The sequence below is a fragment of the Sparus aurata genome, chromosome 18 (genome assembly GCF_900880675.1).
Source record: "Sparus aurata chromosome 18, fSpaAur1.1, whole genome shotgun sequence".
In the NCBI taxonomy this organism is placed as follows: Eukaryota; Metazoa; Chordata; class Actinopteri; order Spariformes; family Sparidae; genus Sparus; species Sparus aurata.
The window spans coordinates 722,384-737,708 of NC_044204.1; the positions used below are offsets into that span (position 1 = coordinate 722,384).

Here is a 15,325-nt window from a genome sequence, read left to right on the forward strand (position 1 = left end):
CCTCTTTTTATTCTAGCTGTCCAGGCACAGCCCAAGATGGTCAGTGTGGGAACTCAGACAGAAAGCTCTGAGAAACAAACATCTACTCCACTGCCCAGTCCTGTGCACAGCGATGATGAATCGTCCTCTGTTTTCATGGGAGCTGCTGGAGACATGTCATGGATCCCAGAGGAAGAAATGAGAAGTGACTCATCTGATGAGGAACTCTCAAATCCGCCTCTGCAGGACTCTCACCGTGACCTCAAGTAAGACTTTTTTAGATTTTAGATTATGTGTATGACCAAATTGTGTCATCAGTGCAAAATAATAGGTGATTTTCGTTATTCAGGGCTGCTGACAAGTTCATTGTGTGCGAAAGCCAGCTGATGTCTCTCTTTACCAACTGCCCAGCCTGTCGTGGGGAAACTCAAGGAAACATTGAGACTCAGGAGGGAACTTATGTAAAAATAAAGCAGGTAAGACTTTTTTTGTGATTTCAGATGGAAAACTAAGTTGTATTATAACTTGTATATATATTTGTATGTCTAGGTCTGTTTATATACTTTTTTGTTAAAGGATGGATTTGTAATTTTCTGCCTTTCACAAATGTCTCTCAGGTCTGTGCCGCATGTGGGTATCAGCGTTTCTGGCAGAACCAGCCCATGCTGCACCGAAATATGCCAGCCTGCAACCTGTTACTGAGTGGAGCCATCCAGTTTTCAGGTTGCATGGCTACCCAGACGATCAGGTTGCTGAAGCTGTTCGGGCTTCAGAGCATCAGCACCAGCACCTTCTTTCGCCATCAACGCCTTTACACAGTCCCAACGATTGTGCAGGCGTGGCAGAATGAACAGGCAGGGATCATCAAAGACCTGAATGAGATGGGGGGTGGACTGATCCTGTCTGGTGACTGCAGGTAGCACACCTCTACTTATATCAATATAGAAAGCAGTTCAAAACAGATTAATATAATTTAATATATCAGATTTTGTGCTTACATGTCTGAATTTAACTGTTTTTGTAATTTGTAGGTCAGACTCCCCTGGCCATTGTGCCAAATATGGCACATACTCCTTGATTGAGGACAGAATCAACAAGGTGTTAGATCTTCAACTTGTCCAGGTAAGTTAACATTATCAGACACATGAACCACTTGTGTAGTGCAAGATAATGACATCGCTTAATGTTTTACACAGAGCTCAGAGGTCCCAAATAGTAGCTGGTGTGAGCAAGAGGGTCTTAAGCGCAGCGTAAGGTTTCTTGATGAGCAACATATGCATGTGTCAGCCCTCATCATGGACAGAAATCGACAGGTAAAGATGAGCAAGAACAGAATGTACCAGTGTCCATTGAAAATCTTGTTGATGACTCTGTTTGAAGCTAAAATTAAATAAAAAATCTTTTTAATGTGTTGTATCCCCTGGTTTAGATTGCTAAGTGGGTGCAGGAGGAGCTGTGCCCAAAAGGAACCTGTCATTTCTTTGACATTTGGCATATTGGCAAAAGTATGTTTCTTGATCAATGTAGTTTTGTTTGGGTTGTCTATGATTAAATTTTTTTTGTTGGTTTGTTATTTGTTTTTTACATTTTGTGTTTCTGTTTTGAAACAGGTGTAGGGAAAGCTTTGGATGCTGCTTCAAAGGAGAGGGAGTGTGAAGATCTGAAGCTGTGGAGGCCAGCTGTTATAAACCACCTTTACTGGGCTGCTGCTTCCACTCCTGATGGAGATCCAGATGTGATGGAGGCCAAGTGGAATTGCATGGTCAACCATGTTCAGGACATCCACGAACATGGCACACCAGCGTTTCTCAGCTGTGCACATCCACCTCTGGAGGGAGAAGCAAGGAACAAGCAGTGGCTGGAACCAGGTACAACATATTGAATCTTCATTGTTCAATGTGCTTACTTGTGATTTTAAGAGGTGCTTTTAAGATAAAAAAAAAAATTAATTAACATAAATGTAATACAAATCACAGCTAATAATGATTATACAGTCTTGCCTCATCATCAGAACAAAATTTGTGTTTATGCAGGATCAACTGTAGCAATAAAACTGGAACACGTAGCTACAAGAACAGCACTGGTAAAGGATGTTCGGCAGTTGTCCCCACAGCATCAGATCTTTTCACTGGAGGCCTTCCACTCCCTCATCCTGCACTTTGCACCAAAGCACACTGGCTTCTCCTTCCTTGGGATGTACAGCAGGTAAGTATGTGATTGTGAAAGAATGAGTACGGCTAAAACTATAGGTACAATTTATTGCAGGTATGTTGTATTAGACTGCATGAGTTTTAGCTTGGTGTACCCTGTCAACGGTGAATGATTTATTCTATTTGAATACTTTGTTCTGTAACATTGACCTATCACTACACAAGAAAAATTAGGTCTACAAATTTTCTACATGATGTTTTTACTTTTGGATTTATTCACACGTACAACTTGTGACTTTCTACTTTTTACTACAGACTTCTCTTGGCAGCTTTGCATTTCAACAGCAATGGCAGCAGAGAAGTTGCTCAAACCAGTGATGGTGAGGTGTATTATGCGGTTCGCTACCCACGGTTACGCAAAGGTGGCTGGGTAGTTCGCCCTGTCAAGGAAAAGCCATCATATGGTTAGCAGTTTCAGTCAGTTCCTACATATAATTGTGTCAGTCCATAAGTCAGTGAATGTGATCTAAATTTTTTTATCCTTCCCCAGCATATGCATCAGCCCTCATGGAGTCTCTGAGAGTCGTATACACCAGGTCACCACAGGCTCTACGAGAGCACAGCACAGTTCTGTCCTCCTCTGCACCTGCGCCCCTTTCCAGATCCCTACAGAAGATCAACAAGGATGAGGCTGTTGGCGTGTACCTTGCACAGCATTCACGATTTAATACAAGACGTTGATGCCCCCACAGAAGCTTGCCATACTCAAAGTACACACACAATGTGACTTTCTATATATTTTTTATATATTTGGCACATCTGCATAAAAGTTGCAGTGTTGTGTTGTACAGAATGTGCCTAATTTTAACTTTATTTATGAATATAATTTATGAAGAACATGTTTGTTAGCAGTCTTAAACTGCTGCTGCATGCAGGGTTAACCATCAAATGCAGATCTGCTTGAGATGTACACACGAAAAATCAGACATTGCTCTTGAATTTTGTTTCAACAGAAGTATTTAAAAAACAAACAACAGAAAAAATGATGGTACCCTTAACTTCTTAAAATTTTAATTTATATTTTGTTGCACAACCTTTTGAGCCAATCACTGCAGTCAGGTGATTTCTGTAACTCTTAGTCAGACTTCTGCACCTGTAGACTCCTCGTGAGCAAACTGCTCCAGCTGACTCAGGTTCGAGGGCTCCTTCTCCCGACTGCATGTTCCAGCGCCTTCCACAGATGTTCAACAGGATTTAGATCAGGGCTCATAGAAGAAGCTACTTCAGAACAGTCCAGTGTTTTATTCGCAGCCATTCCTGGGTGTTTGTAGCTGCTGTGTGTTTTGGGTCATTACCCTGTTGGACGACCCCTGACCTGTGACCTAGACTGACTTTGACACTGGGCAGCACATTTGGCTTTCTTGAGATTTCATTGAACCCTGCACAGATTCAAGACACTGTGTACCAGGTGCAGCAAAGCAGAACCAGAACAGAACTGAGCCTGATCCATGTTTCACAGTTGGTACAGTGTTATTGTATGTTTCATTTTGCATCTGTGTACAAAGAGCTGATGTGACTTGGCAAAAGCTTCAGTTTTGGTTCAAAAAGGCTCCAGCTTTGTCTCATCTGTCCACAAACCTTTTGGGAGAATGTCCTTTGGTCTTTGCTGAAACTTTTTGAACCAAAACTGAAGCTTTTTTAAGTCACATCAGCTTTTTGTACACAGATGCAGTGTCCGTTCGCGGCATTCATCAAGTCCGCCCGTTACCTTAAATTTGCGTTCGTACTTTCCCTTTTAAAATAAATAATTGAAGGGGATTGTTACAAACCATCATCACCATCAGATCAGTTAAATCATCATCAGATCAGTTAAACCACCATCAGACCAGTTAAACTACCATCAGACCAGTTAAACTACCATCAGACCAGTAAAACTTCCACCAGACCAGTTAAAACTCCATCAGAGAGGTGTACTGCGAAGCCAGTTTAGTGGGTTAGCGAGGTATGTTGAGTCTAAAGCCAGGCTTCCCTGTACTACAAAGGTGGCTCTCTTTTAACCCGGCTAGATCACCATGGTAACTTATGCTTTGCTCATAACCTGGTCCCGACCAGGTTATGTTCAGAGTTTCAGCTTAAAGTCGGCTATAAAAGCGCCGCTGTTTCACTGTGTAACTCATTCGGAGATGGCGTCACCATTCATTGAGAACCCAGTGGACCTGGGAGCAAGAATAATTCGGGCAGCACTACGACGTGAGCGGCTTCTTCGAGATCGCGCGGATCCGCTGGCATTTCCTGATGAAATTATCTACGAGCGATATAGATTTTCAGCCGAGGGAATACGGTACATTTGCTCACTTATCGAGCCGAGTGGCAGGAATGCCACTCGAAGAAGCTGTGCGTTCACTGTCGGGCAAACTGTTTGTGTAGCCCTTCGTTTTTTTGCCACGGGAACCTACTTGCATTCAGTTGGTGATGCAGAAAATCTGAGCAAGAACACACACTGACAAACTGATGGGGCAGCTTGGCTACATACCACTTTGAATGATGTTTTTTGTATTTGGCTCTAACTTGCTGCCATGTCCGACTGCTGCTTCCACATCTTAATAAAATGCAATATGAAATATTAATTATCCAACCTAGTATTTATTTGTCACAGATAATGAGTAAAGTTAATTATTTCTTTGATGTGGCCATGAATAAACTGATGAACTGATCAATGTTTCACCCGTTGTAAGGCAGTGTACGCCCAAACACAAATCTTACAGGCTTGAGCTATTTTCACTGTCAAAAAGGTCTTTATTGTCATTGTACAGGGACAGTAGCTACATTTGCTTGTTCATCCCGACACAGTAATACAAAAATAAAACACTGAACATTTATAGCCTACGCACACTCAGCCTCGCTTACAATACAACACACACGCGCATTCTATAACTGAGATCAGTAAAATGTGAAAACAATATAGACATCATTCAAAAATGAAAAAAGATAGTTGTTGCTTCAGTTTATTTATTTTTTAAATGAATGAGGGTTAATATGTAAAAGTTGCACAATGTTGAGCTTTCAGAAATTAAAACACCAAGGGCTTAATATAATATTGATCATAGTATTAATCATTGTTAACCTACGCATTTACACGGTCAGCACTTTTCTGCCAGCAGCCCTCCCTCGCTCTATTGGCGGCGACAGTGTTACTTTTTGCCGTGATGGTTTCTTTGAATTCTTCATAGCCTTGCATAATAAGAATCTGCTCATCTTGAGTGAAATATGTGGCCCGGGATCGATCCATTTTCGCACGGAAGTAGAATAATATGACGTCAAACGCCCCCTTTTATGTGAACGCGCACAGAGCACAAAGCAGAGAACAGGACTTGACAAATTAAGTTGATAACCACCGTCGCAGTACCGTTTAACTCTGTTTGGGGACTTGGGGCTTTGTTGAGCTGTATCATGAGCAAAAAACCTGGCTATGTTGAGCCCCCTTCGCAGTACAGGCCTCAGACCAGTAGAACCACCATCAGACCAGTAGAACCAGTCAGTCGAGTTGAAGTGTGGTTGTCGTTGACTCACCTGCAGTGTTGTTGCTGTTGTTTGTCTCTGAGCAGCTGGTCGGCTGTCTGTGCTGCCAGCGTTTCACCTGAAGCTTTTGCAGCCAATAGAGCATCAGCTCCTGGGTCACAGCCTGAGGGGGCAGGGCATGTACATCAATATTTACATTTATTCTAACAGGACATGTTTATGTCAAATCTCAGAATAAAATGGCTGAATGTTTGTTTCCATCCAACTGCAAGTAGCCTGATAAATCACCTCCAGTGATGTCACTCATGGGCTCAGGTGCATTGTGGGTAATGAAGGAAGAAGAATGTGTGGAATAATCTCTCAGTGATCTCTCTGCTTCCTTAGTTTTTAAACTGTCAGTAATGAGACCGACAGTTTTATAGTGACATGATAGAACAAAACCTGGAGTCTACATTATCCACAATGCTGAGATGTAGTGTTTGTGTGCCGAGGGAAAACTAATCATCCTTAGTCAAAATACTTTTCACAGTTCACTTTGTATTTACCGTTTACTGAAGGTCCTGGGTTCAAATTGTACTGAGGGAGGGCCTTTCTGTGCAGAGTTTGTATGGTCTGTTGCCCACTACTCCCTCTGGACGGGTTAAAGGCAGAGTAACAGCTTTACTGTGTTGTAAACTGTATGACATGTGACCTAAACAAACATTCTTCTTCTTCCAGTTAAAAACACATACATGACTAGAAAAGGCAAGTTCTGAAGAACTTGCGGTCGTGAATGCTCCCTGTTGACCAGCTGAAGCCAAATGCGGATTGCTGGCTGTGAAAAATTTGAATAATGTCCAGAATATATAAAAACTGTGAAATAATGTAGGATTTGTTGAAAAACTATGGCCAAAATGAATTGGTGGCTTTAATTCATTTGAAGTCTCGTCTGAAGAGAATGAAGCTTTGTAATAGTTGGGTGACAATGACGCATTAAAAATATATGGAGTTTGAAGAGATTTTCCAGTGAAAAAGAGTCAAAGACTCTGAATCGGAATGATGAAATGAAATCGGAAAAAAATAATAGTTAAATATAGTTAAAATGTTGGGAATTACACTGTGTGTGTTTGTGTACATGTGTGGTCATGTGTGCATGCTTACACATGCATATTGACTAAATTTGTGTGTGTGTGTGTGTGTGTGTATCAAACTAACTCATTGATAAATATGTCTCTCTGTGTTGGCCCAGTTGATCTCGGTTGCCACGGTGATAGATAGATAGATAGATAGATAGATAGATAGATAGATAGATAGATAGATATACTTTATTGATCCCAAGCTGGGAAATTACAGTGTAGAAGCAGCATTACACACAGAGACAATGATGGTAACCAGATTGGTCCTGGTAACGGACTGTGAGAATTGATGATTTCAGCTGAGGCTCATCTCACATTATCATGCTTCTCTCTGCAAAACAGTAACTGCTATCACTCAAATAATGATATGGTCGAAACAATGAGTCTTTTGAGCATTCTGTGAAATTTTTGCGTGTGTGTGGTCAAAAATGTGTCTTGTTGAGCAGTTTAGAAAAGTGGATGTGTTTGCCTGCCTCCAGATATTTTTCCTCTTAATGCAGCAGTTGGTCATTGCTCCTGTCAGTAAAATGCCCACCAAGCCAAACGTTTTTGTCTGATTGCTTCGAGACATCCACTGTAACACTAGCACAAGTGTACCTACAAGCTGGTGTTTTTATTTTCTGCTGGAGTGAAAATTGTGGAAATGGTGGTGAGTTGAAGAGGAGATTTTCTGAATTATTTGAGCTCATTCCCACTCTGTCAGTTGGCTCCTCCACTCTGGCTGTCAGCATTTCACCCCATACACACCAATGCAAAAATTTCAAAGTGGCTGAAAAGTAGGGGTGGGTAAAATATCGATTCATCAATGCATTGCAATATATTTTTTCCCAATTCAATATCGATTCATTAAATCCTCTGAATCGATTCAGGCAAGTGACCACCCGCGGTCCCTCGCCGGACCTCTCGGTCCCCGCCTCAAGCATAGACGCGACGACTCCCAATTGAGATGAATATTCTGTGTTTGAATGGAGTGAATCTGTTGAAAAATGTTGAAGGAGGCCTTCCAGGGCCTGACCCAGAAGAATAATAAGTAGAAGAACTAGAAAAATTGCATTTCCTTCGAAAACACAGTGTGAATGCTAAAGGCTGAAGTGATTTCAGAAATCTGCTCAATATACTGCCGAAAATGCATAAAATGGTCGTGAATTTGCAGAAAAAGCTGAATTTTTCAAAAGCTGAAAAGGCAGAAAAGGCTTAAAATAGGTTGAATGGTCTAACAAAGAGGTTGAAAGTCGATTAGTTTTGAAGAGGATTTGAAGATTTTCCCATTTACTTCAATGTAAACATTTTATTTTTTAAAAGCCGAATTTCTGAAGAAGTTGAAAAGTTAAAAAGCTGAAAAGTACAAGGCTACAAGAGCTTAAAAAGTTGAACATTTTAATAGTTGAATGGTTTCTATAGCTGAAGGCAGGGGCGGACTGGCCATCTGGACATTCTGAAGAATACCAGAACGGCCGGTGCAGCCTCTGCGCAGCCGTCACAGTTTTTTTTTTCTCTTGCTTATAATCGACTGTTGTTCCATGTCCAGACCGATAGGTGGCAACAATGCACCTGCAGGCCCATAGATGCGCAAGCTCACTCGTCACTCAGCCGTGTGCAAGTGCAGATGGGAGAGACTAGAGACCAAGGATACTGCCAGTGACTGACTGGTAATCTTGAATTTGGGCAGATGCCAGAGGGGCCAGCGGCCCTCGTGGGCCATTCGGGCCGACCGAGAATCACAGAGCGGTCCCAAACTCGTTTCTCCCGGCTGTTTCAAGCGTCAATAAAGTTTTTAAGCCAACGGGAAGCCAAATTTCTCCTAATCCTATACACTACACCAGTGGTTCTCAACTGGTGGGTCCCGACCCAAAAGTGGGTGGCAGACCCGTTCTGGGTGGGTCGTGGACAGCTGGTCAAAAAAAGTAAATAATATTTAAAGCGCATCTGATGCTTGACATGTCTTTTATTTTTGAAAAATGATTTATTTTGAAAGGCACTCGTCAGAAACGTGCAGCCGCCTAGGCGCGGTAGCCATGGTAACTGCCATTTGATTGACGCTCACTGTCTGTGTTGCAATGGCGAAGCGGTGTATTTAAAATGCAGATTTTCGTACATTGATGATAATAAGGGACAGAAACCCCAGTGTGTTATATGTAGTGAAGTGCTTGCAAATGAGAGCATGAAACCATCGAAACTGAAGCACCATTTGGATACTAAACATCCTGCATGTAAAGACAAGCCGGTGGAGTTTTTTCAAAGACAACTCCAGAAGCTGAGGACTTCACAGAAGTGTCTGACAGCGTCTTGCTCCAAACAAGAGGAAGCTCTCCGTGCCTCTTACCACGTAGCTCACCGTATTGCGAAGGCAAAGAAACCCCACACAATAGCCGAAGAGCTTATTTTACCTGCACCCATGGATATGGTGAGAGAGGTGATGGGTCAATCAGCGGCAGACAAGCTGAAAACCATACCGCTGTCCAATGATACTATAGCTCAACGTATTCATGACATGTCTGGTAATATTAAAGAACAGACCCGCGTCCAAGCAAGCCCCTACTATCCCCTGCAGATGGACAAATCCACCGATGTATCTAACCATGCTATTTTCTTGGTTTATGTGAGACACATATTGGATGGTGATTTGCAGTTTCTCTGCAGCTGAGATCTCCCTACCACTACAAAGGCAGAGGACATTTTCAACAGTGTGGACTTGTATTTGAGCTCAGTGGGCCTGAGCTGGGAATACTGCGTGGGAATCACGACTGATGGCGCGGCTGCCATGACCGGGAAACATTCCGGTGTGGTGAAGCAAATTCTGGAGAGAGCACCGAATGCGACGTGGAACCACTGCTTTTTGCACCGTGAAGCGCTGGCGGCCAAGGATATGGTGCCGGAGCTCGACGAGGCTTTGAAAGATGTCATCAAAGTGGTGAACCACATAAAACGGAGTGCAAAAAACAGCCGCTGCTTCTCAAAGCTGTGTAAAGACTTGGGCTCCGAGCACATGCAAGTGTTGTATCACTCAGAAGTCCGCTGGCTATCGCGGGGTAAGGTGTTGTCACGTTTTTATGAACTTAAAACAGAAATCGCCACCTTCCTCTCAGAGAATAACTCCCCATATGCTAAACTGTTTGACAACGAAATCTGGCTGGCATGAGTTGCATATCTTGCTGATGTGTTTGAGCACCTCAACGCATTAAATGTGTCTATGCAAGGAAGAGGACACAATAATTTTGAACAGTCCGACAAAATCGCTGCGTTCCAGAAAAAGATCAAACTGTGGGTGAATCATTTATCCAAAGACAGACTGGACATGTTTCCCAGTGCTTGCCATGAAGTACAGCAGCTGGACACTGCGGCCAAAAATGACTTGAAAAAAACCCTCAGTGCGCATCTTACTATCTGTGTGAAACTGGCTTTTCCACCATGTTGCAGCTCAAATCAAAGCAGAGAAACAGACTGGACACTGAGCATGATCTGAGGGTAGCACTGTCTACTGTCCTCCCAGACTTTGAAACGCTCATCAAGAATAAACCACATGCCCAGCTGTCTCACTGACTTCCCCAAATGACAGGTTAGGTGAATGGATCTTACTTTGTAGATCTTTAATTATTGTTTGATATTTATTTTATTTATTTTATTATTTTCTTTTTTCTTTTTGTAATAGTCAGTTATTTCTGAATAGGCCTACATATAAGTGAAATATATAATTTTGTGGCCATAATTACTTTGTGCACTTTTGATTATTTTATTCACTTGTCATGGTATTCCTCATGTGGCCTGAATGCAGGGACCTTGTTTGTTTTGTGGGTCTTGTGCAAATTGTTGATATTCACTTTTGTCTGCATGCAGTTGCATGGTCCTCCTCCTTCTGCATGTGCTTTGAATGCAGAGATAGATGTCAAATATCTCATTTTGCTGGTATCCATTTTGATACTTCATGTTTGATACTTATTTCATTCAATTCTGTACGCAGTTGTCATGGTTCTCTGGTGTTTTGAAACGCACTTTGCTCAATAAAAATGAGTATATTTATGTTAAAGACTTGAGTTTTCAAAGGCTTTTTAAAAAATACATTTGCGTAGTTTGAAGGACTATAAAAGTGGGTCGCGACTTAATGACCATGGGAAAATGTGAGTCCCAGAGTGAGACCAGTTGAGAACCCCTGCATTACACAGTGATATGATCTAATCACTATTTATATGCCACATACGAGTCTCTATATCACAGTCATGGTTACCTTCTACAGTCACAAACTTTTATGTCACTCTGCATTGTTTTGTAGCGAAATGTCTTATTCAGATGTTCAAAAACGTGCATGGTTTGAAATAAAACAAATCTACCTGCATTTTTTTATTTGAATAGTTGTTTGCAAAAGTTAAAATAAAGCAATGCCTTCTGGGAATTTCAAGACTGAATCGAGTGGACCGTCTGAGTGTGGTTGTTGGAAGTTGGAAGTTGGAAGTTGACTGAGTTTAAGCTAGCAAAAAAATGAATCGAGGTATCAAGCGACACAAGGTGGGAGCGGAGAAAAAGAGAGAAATCTCAGAGATCACTGTTGGTTGACGGTGAAAAATGCTGCAAACCGACTGATTTGTTTTTAAAATCAAGTGCTGCTTCAGCTAGCACTAGCGCTAATACTGCTAGCACCAGCACAGCAGGGAGAAAGACAGGACAGTGAGGAATATGAGCAAGAGGAGGATGAAGAAGTAGACATGGATGACTGCGTGATGGTAAGACACGTTTGTATTATGGAGCGGCTGGCTCTGATGATTTATTAATGTGTTTTATGTATTGGTGTGTAGTTGTTTATAGCTTGGGAATTTACGTTTACTATCACCGGGGCTATCAAAAGTGCCTGTTCTTTACATGCGTCAAAAATTGCGAGTGGGCGCGTGCACCCCCCTTCCGTGGGCCGCTGGTGGGTGAAAATGCCAGGGCCGTTTTTTGTTCCCAGTCTGTCACTGGCTGAAGGTATGCTTAAGTTGTAGCAGACTAAAATTAGAAAAATTCCCCATAAGGATGAATGGGAAAACGCCTCCCAAACTCCTGCAATTTTTGAGAAAACTGTAATGGTTATTGCCAAAATATTTATACAGTATGTTGTGTAACAGGAGACAATGCTGAACGCACTCAAGTTTATATTTCTGTAGAGTGTAAAATGAGGGCACCAAAGCGAGAGACACAACAGGTACTGTCTGTCAAAATTAACACAGCTTATGGGGCAGTTGCTGGAGTGCTTGTCGCTCTCGGGCTTCTAAATTGATAACTGTAAGTCTTACATCTGAATTAAGACCATCAGCTGAAAGCCAACACGATTTCCTATATTTCTATGCATATATTGTCTATGTGTAGTAAAAGATGTGGGATCAAAATCAAGCTGAAGAGAATTTTTCTCATGTTTTTCCAGCTGCTCTCCACTCTGGGGTGCGGCAGTTGATGATGTCACGCACTCTAGATGACGCAATACACAACTATTATAAAATCAGAAGACAGGCTAAAAATCCTTGAAACTAAAACTGTGATTATTTCAAAACCGTAAAAAGATTATAAAAAGCTAAATACATGTCCAATAGTTCAAGGTCTTTTGACTCTTATAAAGTTGGAATGGTGTCTCTAGCTCAAAGTATGAGGGACAAGAAGAGGTTGAAAGTTGATGAGTTTTGAAGAGGATCTGAAGATTTTCCCATTTACTTCAATGTTAAATTTTTTGGGGAAAAAGCTGAATTTCTGAAAAAGTTGAAAGGTTGAAAAGTACAAGGCTGAAAGAGCTTAAAAAACTGAACATTTTAATAGTTGAACGGTTTCTATAGCTGAAGGTATGCTGAAGTTGTAGCAGAATGACATTTGAAAAATTCCCCATAAGGATGAATGGGAAAAATCTTGCAGAAAAAGCTGAATATTTCCAAAAGTATGAAAGATAGAAAAGATAAAAATAAAGATTAAAAAGCTGAACATTTTGTTAGTTGAATGGTTTCTGTAGCACAAAATTTGTAGGAGAAGAAGCGTACGGAAGCAGGAATAATAAAAACTTTAATAAAAAAATTCTGTGAATCATTCCTGTGTATTTAACATGTGTGTAGGCTTAAGCCTGGTTTATGCTTCTGCGTCGCGTCGACGGTGTAGCTACGTCGTCGACCCTACGCCGTCATTGAGCATTCGTAGTTCTGCGTCGAGGGAACGCGTTGTTCCGCCAAGCGGCTAGGGGGGTGTGGCTGTGTCATTGTTTGGTTTCGGGGGGTTCATATCGGATTCCTTGGTTTTCTTCCGGTCAGACAGTAAACAATGGCAACTGAGATGACGAGGGTGTTTTTGGAGATGGAGCTTGTGGATATTGAACAACAAATGCGGTGGCGGTGTTGTTATACTGTTGACCGGAAAAGCAACTGCCGGAAATCATGTTCTGAGCGGACCAATCACAGTCCTTGCCGTTCGCGTCTCGACGCGTCGACGTGACACGTAGTCAGGATTTTTTGGAGGCGCACGTCAGGCTACGACGTAGGGTCCGCATAGGGGACTGCGTTGACGACGTCGCTACGCCGTCGCCGCGACGCAGAAGCATAAATCAGGCTTTAGATATGACTGTGTGAGTGAATTTAGATCTAAATCTGACCTGTTGAGGGCAGTAATACGCTTAACAGCGTCTACACTGCCGACATACTATAAGAAGAAGAAGAAGAAGATGCGAGAGTGTCGGGGCGGTGATGTTTGTTTTTGCATGAGCGCATAAATTTACAAGCAGGAGCTGGAGGTGGCAAAAAAAGTCCAAAAGTAAGTTTGACTTGGACGTTGAAGTGGAAGACGGAGGATTCAGAGAGGTGCTTGAGGTCGCTGAGCCCCGCTATGACAAGCCAAGTCGTCGTCACTTTGCAGATGTTGCCCTGCCTGCCTTACGTGATATCGTAGCCACCCACGTCCACAAGTTACTCGACAGCAATGTCAATGACATCAGTTTTACAACGGATATCTGGAGTTCCGACCTCAACCAAACAAACATGTTGAGCCTCACGGCTCAGTGGATCGATGAAAACTTAGAGATGAAGAGAGCCGTGTTACATGCCCAAGAATTCCCTGGCTTGCATACAGGTATGCCTGGCTATTTTTTTTTTTTTTTGACAGATGCAAATTATATTAAAGTCAAGGCAAAAGGGAAAAGTTGTGTATAATGGCTGGCTTGCATGTCAGCTGCAATAGCCTAATGCCTAGCACTACATATCTCTCGCGGTAGGCTAAATATAACTGTGTTTCAGGCAGAATGTAGTTATATATCATGTGCCAGCTAGCTAATGTGTCTTTGATTAAACGTTTTTTTATTATTTCATTCCAGGTAATGCCATAGCCAGTGCGTTTGACGGTATGTTTACAGAATGGAGAATTCGGAAAGAAAATATGCACGTCGTGCTTCGAGACAACAGCACAACATTCGCCTGCTTCCAAAGCACGGGAAGGGTTAGGCCTAACCCTTAAGTACTTGGCAGTTAGAGTACTTAGTTACTGTACTTACAGTTCAGAAGACTGCAAAAGTCAGTGTCTGTTCAGTCTAGGGATGTCACAAGAACCGATACTTCGATACCAATTCGATGCCACAAAAAAAAAAATTCGATACTTGCTTTTTTCTGTTACCATCAGAACCGAATATACATCTTTTCACTCGGCGAGCTGTGTCGATTCTTGGCGGAACTGACGGGGGCAGTATACACATGTGAGCAGCACAGAGCAGTCAGCGGAAAAAAAATGGCTTCAGCAAGTGAGAGTGAAAGCACAACACGTCGGCTCGTCGACAAGACAGGTACTAAGAGTTGCATGTGGAAATATTTTGCATTCGAAGCGGATAAATACAGAGCAATTCTAGACTCAAACAAGCCAACATGCAAACAGTGCCTCAGAAGTTTTCAAACGAAAGGAGGAAGCAGGTCAAACCTGGCCAAACACCTCAAAGACAGGCACCCCGACTTGTTTAGAGAATTCATTCGTGGTATCAAATTAGTATCGAGAATCGTGGAAATTCACAGGTATTGGTATCGACTACTGAAACTCTGGTATCGTGACAACCCTAGTTCAGTCCAGTTTGTTCTGGCTCCATTTTCACATTTTACCATTTTCAATACTTTTGGCTTTGGCCATTTAAGGCCTACTACTGTACTTTAAAGTTTTGAACTGGTGTACAATGTTCACAGAATGCAGTGACTTGGTCTAAAGTGAGTTAGATGTTTATTTAGAATACTCAGGGTTGGCTTATTCATAGTGTGAATTCAGGACACACTTACTTATCCTTTATAAAAATGTATTTCTATATAAATACTTATTTTTTCTTCTGAAAATCTGATGACAGTCATATTTTGCACACAGGTAAAGGTGCCCAATATCAGTCATTTCTGAAAATAAATCACACAGTTTTTTTTTTTTTAAAAAGCGTTTTGGCTCTTTATTTGATTATCATAAAAATGTGTTTTCCATACAGAGATATCAACATCGGTAAATATCGGTATCAGCCATAACAGCAATATTAATATTAATCGGTTATCGGTATTGGCCACAATTTTCACATCGGTGCATCACTAGCTGAAAGATGAAAAAAGG

General features: G+C 41.8%; 1 protein-coding gene across 4 annotated transcripts in view; it reads right to left on the bottom strand.

Moving 5' to 3' along the window:
• The window catches only part of tbc1d2 (TBC1 domain family, member 2), a 45,797-nt gene that overhangs the window by 11,839 nt on the left and 18,633 nt on the right, over positions 1-15,325 (bottom strand). For 3 of the 4 annotated variants that reach the window (XM_030395554.1, XM_030395556.1, XM_030395555.1), the window contains exon 3: positions 5,700-5,811. The exons of the other annotated variant lie outside the window; for it this stretch is intronic. In XM_030395554.1, coding sequence (XP_030251414.1) covers positions 5,700-5,811 — 112 coding nt within the window. The remainder of the gene's footprint in view (positions 1-5,699; positions 5,812-15,325) is intronic. 4 annotated transcript variants of the gene reach the window in all.